The sequence below is a fragment of the Heterocephalus glaber genome, unplaced genomic scaffold (assembly GCF_053883595.1).
Source record: "Heterocephalus glaber isolate CG9 unplaced genomic scaffold, H.glaber_assembly_v1.0 deba00001429, whole genome shotgun sequence".
Lineage (NCBI taxonomy): Eukaryota > Metazoa > Chordata > Mammalia > Rodentia > Bathyergidae > Heterocephalus > Heterocephalus glaber.
This window is the reverse complement of record NW_028258294.1, coordinates 27,949,138-27,970,280: the sequence shown is the minus strand read 5'-3', so window position 1 is coordinate 27,970,280 and position 21,143 is coordinate 27,949,138. Positions and strand designations below refer to the sequence as shown.

Here is a 21,143-nt window from a genome sequence, read left to right as displayed (position 1 = left end):
CCTGGCTACTGCTGCCGATTAAATCCAAAAATTTGGTGACTACTGATCTATTTTATCTCCCAAATTTCCTATTTTATGATATCTAAACTGGTAATTATCACCTGGTCCTTACAGTATTTCTAGGAAAAAAAATGATTGTGTGTAACGTACAAATGCTTTCATCAGGTTTAGAGACTACCATGGCATTTTATTTTATTTTTTAAAGCTTATATTCATTGTATAAACTAAGTGGTTAAGAATGAGTGAAAGGATGTGGAAGGTTATAGTTATCCAGTGCCTTAAAGTCTTCACAGGCCTATCATTATGCTCTCATTTAATCTTCACAACAACCCTATGAAGTATGCGGGACACTGAGACATTTACATTGCTCAATGTCAAAGGAAGAAATGAAGTCCCCAAACTTAGAATGCACATAGTGTGCATTCTGCCTTCTTGGAGCTGGAGAACACTCACTGGCAATGGGTCATTTAAAATCAGAACTTGTTTGCTGCTGTTTCTGATCACTCTGACCATACTTCATGTTCTCACCTTAACTGGCCTAACTGAACATTACAGTGGGAGGATGAAAACTTGCTGTTTCCACTTCAGTCCCATATGGATTCTAACCAGTTCTTAAAAGCGCCATTATTTTTTCCTTCTCCTAAGTCACCACCATATCAGCACCTCCAGTGACCCTGCCACACTATTACAGATATGATGTTTTTATGGCTTTGGGAAAGGAAAGATCATAAGTTGAAAGAAATAAAACATTATGCAAAAAAAAAGAACAAACAAAAACAAAAAATTAGCTGCTCATGTAAGCATTTTGTTTCCTAACTCTAGAACCTCTCTGTTTTCATATAATTTCGGTACTGCCAGAAGGCAAAAACAAAAATGCCACCCTGCTTATTTTCCTTCTTGGTGAGGTAATACAATTCAGCACATGTTCAAGAAAAAAATTATCTAAGAAATTTTATTTCTGTTTATTATTTTCAAGGCTGTAATATTTGCACTCTCCTCTTTGAAAGTTGCATTTTTAGAAGGCTATAATTTAATGAATTGAATATAAGCCTTAAAAATACATCTCCTTAAATCAGATCTCATATATTTAAAGCCAGAATCTTGCCACTATTCCAAGAGCAAAAAGTTTTAGCACTGGGAACTGCAAATAAATATTTGCTCTTATGTAAGAGAAAATTTTCCTTTCTGTTTCGGAAAAGGAGAAAATTATTCAATAAAATTCTAGTAATGGGATGCATTGTAGTTTGCATCTAAAAATAGATAAAAGAAAAGTTTCTTGAAAATATACTGCTTTTGTTCCACTGAGAAGTAAATTTTAGTGGCCTCTATCAACTATCCTTTGATACCTATTGGAGTTTGGAAGAGAGAAGTTCTGAATGAGATCGTAAGTTGAAAGAAATAAAACATTATGCAAAATAGTCTTTTCTCCAAAAAGACGATTTTTTCTTTTTTTTCTTTCTTTTTTTTTTTTTTTGAGACAAGGTCTCACTATGTAGTTCAAACTGGCCTTGAATTCACTGTCTAGCCCAGACTGGCCTCAAAATCGCAGCGATGCTCCTGCCTCAACCTTCCGAGTGCTGGGGTGACAGATGTGCTCCGCCACGCCCGCCAAGAGTTATATTTCAGACGCATGTTACGTGCTATGATTATATTGTAAGAAATACTCTAGTGTGCATGATTACCCAGTACTGTTAGATAAGAAATTTTGTGCTGAAGTGTGATCAGAAAGCTTCCAACAGAAACTGACTTGAGAAAAGATGCTTCTACGGGACCAAGCGGTTACACTTTCAAGTGCGCGCTTCACGTACTTCGGAAAGAGGTACAGATTTTGGAAAGGGTAGACCCCAACTTTGACAGAAGAAATCGTTTCATTAAATAGTGATTTTTAAAAATTTTTTTTTATTTTTTGGTTCCAGGGATCGAACTCACGACCTTGCGCTTGCGAAGAAGGCCCCAGAACCACTGAGCTAAATCCCCGGCCCCAAATAGTGATTTTTTTAAAGTAAAAGAAATGCTGTAATTTATAACACTTTGCATCAAGTTCCGTTGCCCAGCGACAGAGCCAACACTTGGAGGCGGGCCCAAGGCGCGCCAGCGGCAGTCTCCTCCCCTTCCGGGCTCTTCGCGCACTCCCAGAGATGACTGCAGAGCTGCCCGGGGATTTTTTTTCCCAGGCTGTCTTCATTTCGTGTCTATCCAAGTCGTCGGCTGCTGGAGCGACTGCCACCTTCTGTGATCTCCATAGTCTCAGGAACAGGAAACGGACCTCACACCTTCCAGATTGCTTCGTCTTTCAGGAACACTATTTGTACGGGTAAGAAATACCATCATTTTTATTTGGAAACCGGGATATGACAATGAGAAGTAAAAAAAAAAATTTTTTTTAAACTATTGAGAGGAATTTAAGCCCTCACATCTCGAATACGGGCAGTCAGTAACAGCCTAAGGAACAAAAGCGAAGTCAGAGCAGAAACTTTTTTCAAACTTTTTGTCTTCATTCTCTTTACTCTCTCAGGAATTATTGAGTACCCTAGGTTATTTACTGCATTGTTATAATTTACTTTATTAGAAAGTAAAACTAAAAGATTTTAAAATAATTATCTTAAAATGATAAGCACATCACATTATCATAAATGACAGTTTAAAAATAACTGTGTAGCCGGGATTTAGCTCAGTGGTTCCGCCGCCTGTCTCGCAAGCTCAAGGTCCTGAGTTCGATCCCGGTACCAAAAATTAAAAATAAATAAAATAACTATGTATTCTGAAAAAATCTAGTGTTAATAATGAATTTTTTCACTTTTGCAAATCTGATGTCTGGCTAAGTAGAAGACTCCCTTCAAGCTATTGCAGTGTCACACAGGCTGTATCCTCTGGTAAACTCCTGTACACTTGTGAAAGAATGAGAGTGAAAAAGACAGATTACATCCTCGAATCACTAGAAAATAGCTTTGATTTTGTGAACCGCTGAGAATCCTTACTTTGAATGATGTAATAGATAAGCTCTTCTTTTAAGTAAGCCTCGACTCTGAATCAGTTACATTAAAACCGAACAAAAACTTTGTACAAGGTTGTTAATCTTGATGGAATCCACATCACCCTTGGGATGACTGGCACTTCCGCCCCCGCCCCCCCCCCATCAGGGATCAAACTCAGGACCTTGCACTTGCAAGGCAGGCAGCAGAACCACTGAGCTAAATCCCTGGCCCTGGCTGGCACTTTAATAGTAAGTGAAATAGCACTCCCTAAAGAACTTTATTTTACAATCAGGGTAGGGTTGAGTAAATATCTCTATTTTGAAATTGAATAACAAAACACCAGGACATCCTTAAATGTCTTTTTACTGTTTGCCTATATTCAGCTATTTCAAATTCTATTAAATTTTCCTTCAAAATATGTTTTTTACCTTCAGTGTTTTCCTATTGCTTATAAGATTAAATCCAGACTCTTCTATTTGACTTCCAAAACCTTCTATAATCTATTTTTTGGGGGGTGCAAGATTTAATAAAAAGCAAACAAAAATAGGAATGCTTGCTTTCCACATTTTCCATGTTGTGAGAGTGTGCCAGGACTGTCTGGGGTGTGATTCTAAACAGCCTTAGTGGAGCAAATACAAAATGCTGTCCTCTTCCCAGTCAAAAGGTGGTGCACACTGGCTACACACCCGCCTAGCCCTCCATAATCTTGTGTTCACTGCTGGACAGCAAAACTGTTCCACTACAGACAAAAGCTAAGCCCATTCAGTCTGTCTCCCACCATAGTATTGTTTTGGTCATCACATAAATGCTGTGTCGTGCCTTTTTCCATCTACTTAAATATTGAGTATTCTTTGAGATTAAATTTAATTCCCCATTCACACTGAATCTATTCCATTTGACTTTTTGCTTTAAGTCTTTATTTAGCAATTGATTAAATATACCTTTTATACCTAGTTATATAATTTCCTAAGTATTCTATTTCCACCTCTTCAACAACCACACAGAGTACTTACATTCATAAAGTGGCAGCATTTTCAAGGACAAAATGACTTTTAGAAATGAAAAGTTGGGTTTTGATCTTGTTACAGTCAGTGACTACCTATCTGCATTTAGGGAAGTAATTATACAGCATTCTCCATCGTTTCATCCCATATCTATTCCACAGATTTGGGATTGCACAGAACGGATAAACATAATCATAGCTGCTTTTTAAGTGCAAGGCATTTTTACATTTAATATATTACTGTCTCTTTTTGTACTCTTAGTGATTTAACAATGCTAACTGTGTATGTGTTGTCTTAGAATTATGAGGAAGTGGTTAGTTGGGCATTGGCGATGGTTCTTTCCTGGCCTTAACTAGCGTCTAAAATTGCAGAGTGCTAAGGCTGGAAAAGACCTTAAAGCTTGACCATCCAACTTCCTTGTTATCCAAAGGAGGAAACTGAGACACTCTGAATTAAGTAAGTGACTTTCCCCAAACAAAATTGGAACTCATATGATTAATTTCTGTCATAATATTCTACCACTTTCCTCTGGCTAGTTTTTGAAGACTTGTATTACTAAAATGTTTTGTTTCAAAGAATAAATCGCTACTGCATACTCCTGGGAGGATCTTTCTGAGGTTGTTATAATTCTTTTTTTTAAAAAATCAGTCCTGAGAATATTAGATGAAATGTTCAAAGCATTTTTACCCATTGAGAATTATAATTTTCATTGAGAAGAGTTGAGAGAACAGAAGAACATGGATAAGAAAGGATACAAAAAAAGCTGAGGGCGGTGAAAGGGACGAACACAGCACTTGTGATCAGAGTGCAGTAATGGCGAACCTTTTAGAGCTTTCAGTGATATGAACAGCCCACTGCAGCATGTGTGCCATAGGTTTGCCACCACTATCATAGTGTATTGAGAACTAACAAAACATCGTAAGGAAAAAACAAATGAAGAATTCAAAATAAACACATGAAATAAGCTATTAGGAAAAAGAATATTAGAGAAATTATTCTAGTTTTTTAAAATCTGTTTTCAAGTTTCCATTATTTTCTGTTTTGTATGTGTATGTGTGGGTGGTTTTTGCAGGGGGGCTGTTTTGTTTTGGGGTTTTGGGGGGTTTTTTTTGAGACAAGGTCTCGCTATATAGTTCAGGCTGGCCTTGAACTCATGATGTAGGCTGGCCTTGAATTTACTGTGATCCTCTAGCATCAGCCTTCTGAATACTGGGATTACAGGCATGTACCACACCACACCCAGCTCTCATTGTCTTTTAAATAGAAAAATTTTAAAACAGGAAAAAAAATTCTAATAGTCCTTTCTACACTGTCATCATGGCAAGAAGGTTTATCATACCAAAGATGTATTCATTTAACATTTATTGAGCTCCTACTATGTAGTAAGCTCTTCCCAGATGTTGGGGAAGGAAGGATAAGTCATTATCTAAAGAGGCTCAGATTAAAGCTAGGCAGACCTAGTTGTAATTGAGGTAATATAAATTCAGGGTAGTAAGAACTATTTCAGAAGCATGAACAGGAGGTGAGGGGAGGGGAAGGGAGAGTCCCAGAATGGCTAGTTTGGGAAGGAGGAGTCAAGGAAGTCTTCCTAGAGAACATATTTAAGCTGAGATTTAAAAGATAAAGGATGACAAAGGGTTTGGTAGGGGAAAAAAAGCAGAGAAAGTTCTGGCCTGGCAGCAGTATGGAGAAGGGGAGAGTAGAAACAGGAAAACTAAGTACGTGTTAAATGGAAGATGTCAGGAGCAATGAGGCTGGATTTAAAACAGCGCTAGTATGTATCTGGTGAGGAAAAGGTTAGACAAAGGAGTCAAGAATGACTATCAGGTTTTGGAAGAAGTTATTTGGACATGCCTCAAAAGGTAATCTGGAGGGCTAGGGATTTAGCTCAGTGGCATCTCGTCAGCCTTGCAGGCCCAAGGTCCTGAGTTTGATTCCCGGCACCAAAAAATGAAAGGTAATCTGGAGCCAGAAGTTGACATTTGCAAGTTATATATCCTCCAGTAACTACTACCCTCACTTTATAGCTAGTCTTCCTGAAAGAATAGTTTGTAATCACTGTCTTTACTTTCCCCCCTCCCATTCTGTTCTTGATCTTTGTTGACCTCCACTTTACACAAACAGGTAACCAATGACCAAACCTTCCTAATGGCCACCATCAAGCATGGATTATGGGGTCTGCAGCTTCTGATTTCAAGCAGCCTCCTCCTAAAACTTTCTCCCTTGGCTTCCATGTCACATCTCTCTTCAAGTAGCAAAGCTGAACTCAATATTTTCATCTCAAGCTGTTTTTCTTTCTCTCTATTCTTAGTTCAAGGAGTAACCACTGAACAAGTTCTCAAGCCAGAAATTTAGAAGTGATCTTTCTTAGTTCCTCTTCTTCCATTGGACCCACAATCAATCAGCCAAAAAGCATCTTGCTGTTTAGTATCTCTTGTATCCACTACCTTACTTTTATAGCCCTATCAACTCCTAATGATTAAAATTGCACCTGTCTGCTGTCCAGTTCTCCAGTAGAATCTGTTCTCTATAGCGCTATCATACTGAGCTCTTTAAAAATAAATTTAAACCAGGCATAGTGGCACATGCCTGTAATCCCAACACTTGGGAGGCTGAGGCAGAGGGATCGACACAAGTTCAAGGCTAGCCTTGGCTACAGAGTGAGTTCTAGGCCAGCATAAACTACATGGAGAGACCTTGTCTCAAAAATAAATAAATACATAAAAATAAACTTAAATGTCTTTATTCTATTTAAATTGTCATTTTTATTAGCAAAAAAGAAGTTAAACTATTTTAGCCTGCCTTAGGGCTTTTATAATCTCACTCTCCTTCCCAGGCTTTCATCAAAGGAATTACATTACAAGTTGCATTTCTGTGAGTTGAATTAGGCAATAATAATAATAATAATAATAAACCTAGTAAATAAAATAGTCTTACCTTATACAAAAAGTGGAAAAATGTGAATTCTTTCTAATTAAATAGTTTATCTAGAATAAAATTTCAAAGTTGGTAAGACAAATGAGTTGTAAACTGTTAACACTCTTGGCACATGGAAATGTCTCCTACCTGGTAGAATTATCTTTCTCATGTCAGTATTGTGTAAGTGTTCTTGAGTCATACAGGTTATTACTGTGCTTTTTTTTTTCTTAGACAGGGTCTTCCTATATACTTCAGGTTGGCCTTGAACTCACCATGTAGCCCAGCCTGGCCTTGAACTCACAGTGATCCTCTTGTCTCAGCCTCCCAAATCCTGGGATTACAGGCATGCACCACTAAGCCCAGCTTGTGCTATTTTTCAACATAATTTTAAATATTTTTCTACCTGATAACAATGTCATCAAGTGTTAAGGGGTTTTATTACCATTTATGCTAGAAAGCATTTCCAATATAAAAGTTGTAACAGGGCCAGGGATTTAGCTCAGTGGCACCGCACCAGCCTCGCAAATGCAAGGTCCTGAGTTTGATCCCCGATACCGAAAAAAAAAAAAAGGGTGTAACAAAAGTTAGATGTGGAAAAACAATATTAAAAAGCCCAAGTACCAGCCAAGCATAGTGGCACATGCTTGTGATACCATAATTCTGGAAGACTGAGGCAGAAGGATTGCAAGTTTGTGCCCACCCTGGAAAACCTAGCAAGACTTTGTCTCAAAAAATAAAAAAAGGACTAGTGACGTAGCTCAGTGAGAAGGCCCAGTACCACAAAAAACAAAGAGGCCAAGTAGCACCATTATATGTTGTGTGGGGAGAATACTCTACATAATACTACTGAGAAAATGGAAAAGAAGAAAGCAAGTATAAGGCCAGATATGGTGGCGCACACCTGTAATCCCATCACTCAAGAGGCTGAGGCAGGAGGATTGCAGCAAGTTTGAGGCCAGCCTGGGATACATAGTGAGTTCAAGGCCAGCCTGAATTGCACAGTGAGATCTTGTCTCAAAAAACCAAAAGAAACAAAAAAATAAGTATATATTTTGGTGGTTGTAAATTGATGTTTTCCAAGAATATCTCCTACCGTGCCTTTGCATTTATTCCCAGGGAACAAATAATCTTGACCTATGTGAAATCCTCAGAAATGCATCTGAAGCAGGAGAAAATGAATACCTGGATAGAACACTCTGACACACAAAATAGGCATTAATGCTGGCGGCTTAAAAGGAACTCGTGTCACCTCGTGAGCCCCGGATAGAAGTTTGCTCTTCTCTATATACCTCTTTTTACATCTATGGGGCTTAATTCCATTGGCGTTTCCCTGGGAATATAAGAAGCAGGATTTACACAAAGCAGAGCCGCGGGGTGAGGAGGAGCAAAGAATTCTGGCAGGACTTTCTGAGTCCATTCCACTCCTCTGGTGACAGATTACAGACATTGTCATGGTTACTCTGGTGCATTCTACAAAGAGCATAGTTACCCAGTTAATCCATGGTTGCCCAATAACACAGTTAACCCATAGTTTCCCAATTCAATATGGAGGGTTGGTTTCCTTTCTCATATCCTTTCTGAAAAATATAATTGTCTTACTTCAGGTAAAAATGAGAAGGCCTCAGGCAACCGATATACCTTTCAGCCTCCTGCTTCCTGGCCTTTGGCCAAGTTGTTCCTTCTCTGTGATGACTCTCCCCTGGCTTTGAAAATGTTGCCCCTCTTTCATCACCATACATTCACCACTTCATCTGAGGCTTCTCTCATAGTAGAGAGGATCTCTTACATATCCAGCTTCATACCATTCCTTATATTATTTTTGTCCCTCTCACTAGTGGCTGGGTCACTGCAAGATAAGAACTAAGTTTCACTCTCACGTACTTTGCCAGCTCCCAGTAGGCCCCACCACACTGGGGACCAAGCCTGAACATGAATTGTGAGGACAAACCATAATAACCAGTAGCAACTGTGACTCAACCATTTTCCTTGGAACCCCAACCATAACTGCCTTCAGGGACCCAAGATACTGATGCACTCTAGAGGAGGGCTTCCTGGTCATTTTTGTAGTGTGGAGTTCAGACTTTCTCTCTGATGTTTCAATATTTAAGTAAGCTGAATTAAAGTGTCAGTAGACATATTCACAGGAGAAAAAGCCCAACAGAACGTGAAATCTCAAAGGGCCAGACAGTTGAAGCTTGAACATAGAGGAGAGGGAAGTGGAGGGTAGAGGCAATTTTAGAGGGGCAATAAATTATGGACCCAGAAATTAGACAAGGTCCTAGGATAAAGTTCCTCTTGTTTCTAGGCATGGTGTTTAGTTTTCATTCTCTGCGTCTTATGTGAGTTCAATCCTTCTTGGCTAATGAAATTTCAGTAATAATATTGAAGACAATTATGTTCCTCTTTGGTGAATCCAGACTTTGCAGATAAGGGAACTTCAAGGAATGTTCCTTCCTTCACTTCAGAAGCGAAATATGATCAAAAGAAAGCAGCAGCAGGGTCAGGGATATAGCTCAGTGGCACAGTGCCTGCCTCATGAGTACAAGGTCCTGAGTTCCATCCCTGGTACCAGAAAGAAAAAAAAAAAAAAAGCAGCAGTGCTGGGGCGGGGTGGGGCGGGGTGGGGGGTGTATTAGAGACACCCTCAGCCTGCTTTAGTTCATTGTGTCAAAACACCATACTTTTGGGTGTATCAGTTCTCCACAATGTATATAATCATTATGAACTGCCAACATATACAAATAAAAATTTTAAAGTAAAAATGAAAAAGGTAGCAATAAAAGATTGTTTTTATCTATGAGGTGTGATCAAAATATATGGTGAGTGTTTAAATTTTTTTTAATGTATTACAATAAAATATGGATTGCTATTAATCTCTCTCAAAATACTCCCCCTCGATTTGAACACTCTTATCCCATCACTTTTGCCACCTTCTGAAGCAGTTCTGAAAGTTCTCTTTCATGAAGGTCTTTATGAGCTGTGATAAATAATATGGTGAATGCTGCTGCCAAGTGCCATCCCATGCAAAGACAGGTTTGTAAAAACATTACAGTATGTCCTCACCCACTTTATTCACTGGATTTAGCACTGTGTGGCTTCTGGCTCTTCCTTAAAGTCAAATGATCATGATCATAAATGTTTTGAATTGATTCAGGACATCAAGGCCTCCATGACTACACAACCAATGACGTGAGAAAGGATTTCCAGAACTGCTTTAGACAGTTGTAGTAACAATAGGACAAGTGTGTTCAAACTGAGGGGGAATATTTTGAGGGGGATTAATGTTAATATGTCGTTTATTATTACAAATTTTTTAAAAGGTAAGCATTCACCATATTTTTCAATCACACCTTGTTAAAAAGAACAAACATTGTCTTCTTTGCTTTCATTAGGAATGATGATGGCTGTTTCTGTCTCAGAAAATGATTGCATCAACTTTGTGGAAATGAAATTTATTGACAATATACTTTACTTTATACGTAAGTCTGAAGCAATAGTAGGACGAATACAGGGCTTAGATAAATATATTCAATTAGAAAAGGGTTGTGTGGTGAACTATTAAGTGACTCCTTTTTGTCACCAAATTCTATTATAATATTAATGACTGTCCTTGGGAGAAAAAAATTGAACCTCAAATTAACCATAACATTTCCAAGATCCCAGACTTTGTCCCTGCACATTGTCTTGGTACTTAAATTAGCAGTTGCTCATCTCAATGTAGCAGCAGGTATACACCACGAAAATCCTACAAAACTAGATACATTGAGAAAATAGTAGTCTTCAAAGCAAATTGGCAAATTGTATGAGATACGCTAAAGCTAGGGTTCTGTGAGTGAGTTATATCATTTATGTAAATGCATCTGACAAATAAAAATTGATTCTTATGATTAATCTTTGACGGACAACTTGGCTTCATTTGAAAGCATCATAAAAAGTCCTTAAGTGACTTCCTATGTAGGCAATAAATGTAAGAGTAAAATCTATCACTTGACAAAATTTCTTTCTGTATTAAAATTTATAAACCCTGGATTTAAGTTTTATACTAACTTATCTGAGAACATACTAAATCTAAAGAGTTTCATTTTACAGACCTTTGGATGATTATGTAACATTTTCTGATAAAGGCTAATAAAGGACCTAACCACTGAAACAGGGGTTAAAGAATGGGAAGTGGCAGAACAAAGTAGTGAAAACATAGAAAAAAGAGGAAATTCTGGCTTGAAATATATATTAATATATTTTTTTCTCTTTTTTTCTCCCATAGCTGAAAATGATGGTAAAGTATAAAAGCATTTTTCTTTCTTTATAAAGTAGCTACATGAGACACATCCATATTGCCACTATCAACTGGGAGAAACTGTCCACATGACACCAACCTATTTGGGAAACCAGTTTTCCATCAAAAGAACATGGACTCAATAACACAGCATTGGAATGAAGATGACCATATGGGTTATGAAGAAGAAACTCTATAAATTTGCTTTCCCCGTACTTTAGGAAGCTGTCTAGCTTGCAGATGCTACAAATTAGACCTTGCCTATTATGTAGGTCTAAGATGAGCAGGAAGCCATGGGTTCTCTGGAGATCTAGGAAGACACTGATGTATGAGAATTGTCCAAAATTAATATCTCCCTTCTCTTCACTCCTGTCTCAGAAATGCTTTGGAACAAAGCCTGAGAGGCTCCTATAGGCAGAGTATTCTGAAAGTCAAGGACATAGGGATGGGATTGAAAGCCAAGATACAAAAGGAAGCATGGAATGTATGAGGAACTAAGAGTAATATGGGATGGGAGTAGAGGGAGGGGAGGAGGAGAATGATAAGAGAAGCTAGAGTGATAAATAGGGTACAGATCACTACTCTTATTCCAAGATAAGGTATTTGGGCCTTATCTTGGGAGTAATAGGAATTTGCTAAGCGTAGTATGTCTGAGCTAGGATACAGATTAGGTTGCTATAACAAAGATATCTAATAACTGAGTAAGATAGAAAATTTCTCTCTCCAGTAGTCCAAGTAAGCAGTCAGGATGAATATGGCTGGTGACATTAGAATCTCACGATTCTTCTGCTTTCTTGTTACTCCATCATTCCCTAGTTGTTAAACTCATTCACATAGTTGAAAATCATCATACTTCCTGGATCTTTGTCTCAGTTTTCAAGAAAGGGTCCAGAGAAGAGGAAAACAGACTCATTCCATTTAAAGTCTCTACTTGGAAGTTGTACATATCTAGTCTGTTCATATCCTGTTGACTAGTCACGTGGCCAACTGCAAGGAAATTTGGAAAATATAATTTTTATTCTGGGTGGCTATGTGTCTCATTAGAATTCAGGGATAACATGATAATATTTTTTAAAAGATTCCTGTGGCATCAGTATAAAGAACTGATGGTTGGGCCGGGGATTTAGCTCAGTGGTTCTGCACCTGCCTCACAAGCACAAGGTCCTGAGTTTGATCCCCAGTATTGAAAAAAAAAAGAAAAAAGAATTGACAGCACAAGGTAAGGAATGAGGCGACCAAAAAAAAAAAGGGGATACCCATTAAGAGACTTATTTTAGCTGGGCATGGTGGTTCGTGCCTGTAATCCCAGCACTTGGGAGGCTGAGGAGAGAGAGGCTGAGGCAGGAGGATCACTGAGTTCAAGGCCAGTCTGAACTACATAGTGAGACCCTGTCTCAAAAAACAATAACAACAACAAAGAGTGACTTATTTTAGTCCCTATAAGAAATGATGTGGGGGGATCATGAGGAGCTGTGGATTGATTATAGAAATACTCAAAAGAATCAATAGGATATGATTTGGAAGACAGTGTAGAAGAAAGCATAAAAGAAGATGTCTACATTTTTCACTTATCACAGTTTGTACCACTCAGTGGAATAAGAGACAGGAGGAAAAGCAAGTTTTCATATGTAAAGAGAACAACAGGTGATAAATTTAGTTTAGAATCTTGAGACATTGAAGTGGAGATACCCAGTAAATTCTTGGACACACGGTTCTGAGCTCAGGACAGATTTTGACTGAAGATATATGTAAAGGCTCGTGCATAAAAATGGTATCTGAAGCTGTGGGAATGAAAAGACAGGAAATATATAAAGTGAGAAATAAAAAGCCCAGGACTAAACTCAAAAATACCTACAGTTAATGCAGTAGAAAGGAAAGTTTAAAAAAAGAAAAAAAAAAACAGAGTAGACTCACCAGAGGGAAGAAGAAAAAGCGAGAATATTACTACAGATTCCCAGGACAGCATTTCAAGAAGTAAAAGGTTCTGTGTTGAATCTTGCCACCTTGAAATTCAAGAGCCAGAAAGCATCTATTAGCAGCAAGGAGTTGGGCAGTCTCAGTGAAAGGATTTTGATGGAGAAATGGAGGCAGAGGCAGACTGCAGTACTAGTAAAGGGAGAAGCTGTACAGGTGATTTTTGCCCAGAAACTTTGCAAATAAAAGAGGGAAACAAGACTATGCACTACGATAGGGTTCATGGAAGAATTTCAAAGAGCTTCATGCTTTTCTGGTTATAAAAACTTCCTCACTGAAATTAATTCAGACATAGATTATAATAACATGAAAAATAAAAGCATAATGACAGCTATCATTTTGATGTAATATTTATATATGTATATCTATAGCCATGCAAATACTTATATTTTTGTTAAAAAGGATCATGCTATACCTAAACTTTTTTCTAGTTAGCTATGTATTGGACATCTTTCTGTGGCAGTTAATAATTGCAGTTATATTAAATTCTTAATATTCCATAGTAATGGCATATCAAAATTCATTTAATCAATCCTCAACTTACAGACAGTTGTTTCTACTTTGCTCCTTTCTTTTTTTTTTTTTTTTTTTTTTTTTGGTACAGGGGATCAAACTTGGGTCCTTGCTCTTGTGAGGCAGGTGGAGGAACCACTGAGCTAAATCCCCAGCCCCTGCTTCTATTATTAATAGTGCATCCTTAAGCATTTTTTTTTTATCCTTAGGCATTCTTGATAAAAAACATTTGCACATGTATCTGATTGTTTCTTTAGGGTAAAATCCAGGGAGGAGAATTGCTGGGTTGATAGGAGAAAAGGGATGGATGGCAAAACAAGGTCTTAATAGAGGATACATTCAGAGGACAAATGGGATGACCCTTAGATAACCAAAAGGGATACCTTTTCTACATTTCCCTTTAGGAAGAGAAACTTAAAGGAAATAATTTATGATGCCACAGTTAGGTTTGCAAGTGGAATAGCAAAAAATAATTTGCTGCCAGGGGTGGTGGCACATGCCTATAATCCCTGCTCTCAGAAGGACAAGGAGGGGGCACTACCATGAGTTCGAGGCCAGCCTGAACTGCATAGTGAGACCCTGTCTCAAAAAAAAATAATAATAATTTGTTGAAAATGAAAGTAGAGGGCCAGGGACCTGAGTTTGATCCCCGGTACCAAAAAAAAAAAAGAAAGTAGAGATAATGGTGTAGGGGTCCTGAAGAAAAGGAGACTTGAAATAACAGCTACAAACTGGAAGAGAGTCATGAATGGAAAATGGTATTGACAGTTGATGTGCCTATAATGGCACCAGTTTTAGCATTCATATGATTGCTGATCCAGCAACACTCAGCAGCCAGGTTTGGAATTTTATCATGGACAGATAAATGAGTTAGGGATTTAAGATACTGACAGATAAAATGAACCATGAGGTTCAGTTGCATAGGGAAGGAAGGGAAGATAGATTATCTAGGGAGGAAATGCAAAAGTCTGGAGATTAAAAGACAGTGAAGTCTAAGAACCTGTATAGCTGGAGTAAAAGCTAAGAAAACTAAAACTAGGAGACTGGTCAGAAAGGATATTTGAAGTAAACATTTCCGAGGTAGAGTAGTTCTGAGCGGTAACAAGAAATAGAGCATGCCCTTGGAAGCTGGTTAAAAAAACAGTAGGCAACTTGATCATAGTTGCTTCAGGAAAAGAAGATTGTAATTAATAGCTATTTTTTTTCTTATTTTTGGTACCAGGGATCGAACTTGGGACCTTGGTGCTTGTGAGGCAGGTGGTGGAACCACTGAGCTAAATCCCCGGCCCAGTTGATAGCTATTTAAAACTGAACTCTATAGTTGTCTATTTGTGTATTTTGAAAGAAACATTTATTTTATTTTTTTGGTATCAGAGATCGAACTCGGGACCTTGAGCTTGCGAGAAACTTATTTTTAATGAAACTTAATGTTTATTATAGAAAACCTGGAATCAGATTACTTTGGCAAACTTGTACCTAAATTGTCAGTCATACGAAATTTGAAAAACCAAGTCCTCATTGTCGACCGTGAGAAGAAACCTGTGTTTGAGGATATGCCTGATGCTGACATTGCAGGTGTGGTTTTTTTCATATTTATACATGTACATTCATAGATAACTAGTTACTTCTTTCTGTTCCATTTTACTGCCTACACTTTTCTATATCAGACCCAATACCTGGATGAAAAATCACAGGCAGAATAATTTCATTTTAAAAACTTTATAAGTGTCCATAGTCTTTAGTTGGAGTAAAAAAATTAGATCTAATAAAGATATTTCTAGAGGTCATGTCACTATGAACCTACATTTGGATCACCAATCCCTTTATTTTCACTGCATTAACTGTATATGATCTCTAGAGTTGGATTCTTAATCTCTGCTGGTTATAGCTGAAAATACTGATAAAAATTTTAAAACCCACAATTAATAATAAATACACACCAAGGTCCCAAGTTCGATCCCTGGTACCAAAAAATAATAATAATAAATACACAATATTTCAAATGACTCTGCCTTCCTCCAGAAATTAGGATGTCTTAGAAAATGAGTAAGTAGCCAGGGATTTAGCTCAGTGATTCTGCCGCCTGCCTCAGAAGCACAAAGTCCCGAATTCAATCCCCGGTACCAAAAAAAACCAAAAAATATTTTTCACACTCTCAAAAATTTGCTGCATGTATGTTGTAACACACAAATATGTTTTAAAGAATGTCCAGCAAGCTACACATAATCTCCTTCTTCTGTCCAGCCAAATAAATCTCAGAGTGTGAGATTGGCAGGAAGTATATTAAGGACTATACTTTGGTTAAATTTCCACACATGTTGACTTGCAAAAATTCTCCTAACTAGTGGTCTCACTTGTTAATGTTTATTTTAGATAATGCACCTCAGACTACATTTAACAAATATACATATACCGATAGCCGTGGTAGAGGTATGGCTATAGTCATCTCTGTGATGTGTAACGGAAACCATACTCTCTCCTGTGAGGACAAAACCATTTCCTTTAAGGTAAGACTGAGCCTTACTTTGCCTTCATTCAAATTAATGGAAAAAATTAGAAAACCCAGTATCTTCAGTAGTTCAGTCTTTTAACTAGAGCAGAGCAAGAAACAAAAGACCATAGAAATGGATAGTTATGAAAAATCTTCAAACTCTTTAACCTACTGTAGTAACATGATTTTTCTCAGCCTGTTGCAGGCCAGAAAGAGCACAACACTTGTCACATAACCTAAGTCTGCTGAATAATAAATCTATATATAAATAATAGTATAGGATATATATGTAAATTCTGTATTTAATAGCATGTGACTTTCCAGAACAAGTCCTCTATGTAGAATAAAGTTAATTGTCCTATAAATCTGTTACTTTGTAAATTGTAATATTTTAATCCCTAATTGTTTTGTTCTTGCTTCTTAACCTGTCTTAGCCACATCCTTCAGACTTCAGTTGATGTGTATTATTAATAACATTAATCTAATGAAATAAAATTAAGAACAGCTATAAAAATAATGCCTTTTCAGAGATAATTATAAATTACTTTGGCCACTACTTTTTTCTCTTTTATTTTCTATTTTCTGCATTATCATTAGATAAAACCATTAACTATATCTACAGACTGAACCAGAATACTTCCTCCCAGTGAGAGCAGCCAGGGGAATGCCCACAAATTGACAAAGTTTACAAGGAGAATCTCATGTGATGGAGATTATTTCTGAGCAGGGATTTGCCAATTAGGAACTAATGTCTGAATCACCATCCCTCACTGAAAGGAAACTGGGGTATGACTTCAGTGGAGAGACCAAGCAACAACAAAAGCCACTCTAAAATATTAGTCTCCATTGCATTAATTTCTGCTCTGATCTTTATAATTTCCTCTCTTGCACGAGTTTTGGGTTTGACTTTTCTTTTTCTAGAAGCTTGAGGTTCAACATTAGGTTATTTGAGCTCACTCTGCTTTTCTCATATGAGAATTCACCACTATAAATTTCCCTCATAGGACTGCTTTCATTGTGTCCCATAAGTTCCAGTATGTTGTACTGGCATTATTATTTAATTGTAGAAACTGTCTAATTTCTTCTTTAATTTCATCAGTGACCATTGATTGTTCAAGAGGGTGTCATTTAATTTCCATGTGTATGAATTTCTTGTGTTTTCTTTTGCCATTGATTTCCAATTTCATTACACTGTGGCCTGATAATATGCATGGGATAATTTCAACTCCTTTGCATTTATTTAAGTATGTTCTATGAGCTAGTATGTGGTCTATTTTAGAGAACATCCCATGTGCAGCTGAGAAGAATGTGTATTCTGATGTTGTGGGGTAGAACACTGTAGACATCTACTACTAAATACATTTGTTCAAAAGTTTGGTTCAGTTCTGATATTTCTTTGTTGATTTTTTTGTCTAGTTGATCTATCTGTGACAGTAGGATATTGAGGTTCCCCATTACAACTGTATTACTGCTTATTTGATTTTTCATGTCAGTTAATATTTGTTTTACATAGTTGGGTGTGCTAGTATTTAGTGCATATCTATTTATGATTGTCATCTCTTCCTCTTGGATTGTTCCCTTTACAAGGATGTAGTGACCTTCTTTGTCTTTATCAGTCTTAAAACCACTCTAAAATATAATCCAAGTAATAACAGTACAAATACAACAGATACAGCCTCCAGGCAAATCTCTTTGCTCTTTCCTTCTAACTTGGGTACCAACCCTTCAGGGTGTAATTTGGAGTCCCTGTTCTAGACCTGATAGGCTGGAAGTTTAGTTGGGAGAGATAGTGAGTGTCAAGCAGGTTGAGATCATGCATGGACAATTCTAGGAATTGGAACAAATCCAGATTTAGGGCAGCCTGAAGCTTATATAATTTTGGTGACCCTTTCATTTTTTTTTTTTTTTATTTTATTTGGTACTGGGGATCGAACTCAGGACCTTGCGCTTGTGAGGCAGGCAGTGGAACCACTGAGCTAAATCCCCAGCCTAGGTGACTCTTTTAAAGAAAGACAACATAAAATTACCAGAGGCATAAACTCTACAACTTACTTGGAATTTTTTAAAAGAGGGCCTTAGAAGAGACCTATGAAAGTGAGTGGTCCTGACACTGGAGATTAATCAGCTTTATAGCAAATCTACTTCTAGAAAGAACTCAGTAAATATTATTTGGATAAATGGAAAGAAAAGAATAAGGAAGGAAGGGGGAGGGAGGGAGAAGGAAAGGAGGCATAGCTTAAGACTGGTATTAGCTCCTGCTCTTCAACCCTTTTCCTCTACAAATAAGAAATCTTAGCAATGGTTACCTTAGACTAGGTTCTAGATGGTAAGACACAACTCACTGCCACTTTGTGCTCACCTTTTTTTTTTTTTATACCGGGGATTGAACTCAGAACCCTGCGCTTGCAAGACAGGCGGCAGCACCACTGAGCTAAATTCCCGACCCTGTGCTCACCTTTCTGTGTTAATTACTAGTGATAAATTGTTTGGGCAAGAGCCACTACAACATGAAGAAGGCTTTGCTTCCAGAGGTTACTGTCAGTGGCTGTTGCTCACATGTGCATCAGGCTTGGCCAAGGTTCTCCCAAGCTTTGTAATCCAATTGGGAGAGGGCCAAAAGAGCATATTAAGTCAAGCTTAATTCTCCCTGAGTCCAGATTCAACCCTTCCTCATGTAAAGAATCCTTGGTCTTTAGAGTACTCAAGTTTCAAAAGGTAGGGCTTTCCAAATTGAGTGTTCTTCAAGGCCACCAGGATTGTTACCACACATCTATTTTTTATGTATGGCTTTAAGTAGCCAATACCAAGACTAAGGAAAATCCCTAGGGTTTTCAGGCTTTAATTCTGAAATGTAACACCAAACTAAGACTGAAGAGATCTCCTATTCTTCCTACCCATATTCTGACCTTCAACTATAACTTTCCATGTTAGGTTAGATCTAACAGATTCAGTTCCCTCTACAAAATTATGAGAGCTTTTGACATTTTGGCTAAGGATTATTTCTCATTTACACATTAGACCTCAACTGAGTCCCAGACAGACTCCTTCAGCTTAGTATTTTCCTAAATTGTGGTTTATTGTAGACAGCTTCAGAAGTAGATGCCACTGGGGAAACTAGTTTATGCTGTCATCAACTCAAGGACCTACACTTGTAAGCAAAGGACTGAGGTCAGGAGTTATGACCGTCAATTCTATAATTAAGTTGGAGGTACCTTCCAGGGTCTTTCAGGCATCTTAGGAGAGGATGGAATGCTATTTTAATTCTAGAAGTTTATCAGTCCTTAGAATAATAGGAATTTTTCCTATCATGGGATCAAGATTAAGCTCAAGGGGCAGGGGATTTAGCTCAGTGGTTCTGCCACCTGCCTCACAAGCACAAGGACCTGAGTTCAATCCCTGGTACCAAAAAAAAAAAATTAAGTTCAAAATGTCTACTGATTCCAGGATTAATATGGAAGAACCCTGGGAAGTTCCCACATTTTCTAGTCCATTCTGAAAAGTAGACATGATGGGATAATAGAAAATGTGTAGCACTACTGATTAGATGACCAGCAGGATTATAGTCTCAAGTAATCTAACCGTTCATCACAACACTGTTCTCTGGTTGAATAATACAGGAATCAGTTTGTGGCCTTTCAGGATACAGCCTAGCAAAGTAGACTACAGTCAGGACAAAAACTCAAGACTACTCTGAGCTGGCATGCTTGGCAGGGAGACAGAGTCAAGGGCTACTGACTGAGCCAGTATAGCAGGGCTGTATAGGAACCCAGGGCTCAGCCCTAGAAGAACTATTGGATTTAATGAATCTAAGTTTTAGTACCAAACTCCACTGAAAGGAGCTGAGATTCATAGCATTTCTGTCCTCTCTCACAGTTGACTCAGAAACTAGAGCTACCTAGATTTGTGCGAGAGGATCATCAGCGTCTAGCTGTGAGTGGTTGGATAAGGCAGAAACTGACATTAGCCCAAAGAGGCTGTGGTCTTTAGTTGAACTCCACTTCCTCTTGAGCAGAGTGGACTCTCATCAAATGGAGAGGATAGAAGGAAGCAATCTGATGATAGGGGGAATGAAAGGCCTGGATCGGGATGTGCATTCCCTGATGGAAAGTATCAGGGTAGACAGGGAGAACAGAAGATTAGGAATTAAGGAGAGATTAGTACTCGTATAGTTAGAGATTATTTTTCTTAACTCTTAAAAAACTAGTTCTGTACAGCAGTATACCTCTAAATGAACTGCATATATACAAATTGTTCATGTCCTTTTAAAATTAGGTAATGTTGTTTTTTCTTTCTAGGAAATCAATCCTCCTGATAATATCGTTGACACAAAAAGTGACATCATATTCTTTCAGAGACGTGTTCCAGGACATGATGATAAGATGCAATTTGAGTCTTCATTGTATGAAGGATACTTTCTAGCTTGTCAAAAAGAGAAAGACTTTTACAAACTTATTTTGAAAAAAAAGGATGAATCTGGGGATAAATCTATAATGTTCACTGTCCAAAACAAAGACTAGATTATTAAAATTCTACAATTGAAACTTTTTGAGTTTTGTGTTTCTGAAAGACTTAAAGAGTTTATAAGCCTTATTGCAGTCCATTTTTTGTTGTTATAACAATATACATGAGGCTGGAAACTTATAGTTTTATTTTCTCATGATTCTAATGACTGGAGAGTCCAAACAGCATGGAGCCAGTACCCTGGTAGGGAACCCTGGCTGTCACAACATGGCAGAGAAGTAGAAGGGAACTAGACCTGTGCTGAAGGCTAAGCATATGGACTGGCCTCATTTTGTAACAACCCACTCTTGAGAGTCAAGTTGATCCAAACTTTCCAAGGTCAGGGCCCTCATGATCTAAACATTTCCCATAGGACCTCAACTCTTAAAGGTTTCACTCCTTTAGTATTGTTATACTGGGGACCAACACCTGAACCTTTGAAAAAAAAATCCCTATCCAAACCAAAGCAAGCCTATAGTCGTAGGGAAACA

The 21,143-nt window shown here is 37.8% G+C and overlaps 1 protein-coding gene across 1 annotated transcript; it reads left to right on the top strand.

Moving 5' to 3' along the window:
* Nucleotides 1-1,980: 1,980 nt before the first annotated feature.
* On the top strand, nt 1,981-20,693 carry Il18 (interleukin 18). Its single transcript, XM_004856580.4, has 6 exons — nt 1,981-2,314; nt 10,291-10,377; nt 11,163-11,174; nt 15,102-15,236; nt 16,035-16,168; nt 20,448-20,693. The coding sequence occupies exons 2-6, from the start codon at nt 10,293-10,295 to the stop codon at nt 20,667-20,669; spliced, it is 588 nt and encodes a 195-aa protein (XP_004856637.1). The 5' UTR covers nt 1,981-2,314; nt 10,291-10,292; the 3' UTR covers nt 20,670-20,693.
* The last annotated feature ends 450 nt before the right edge of the window (nt 20,694-21,143 follow it).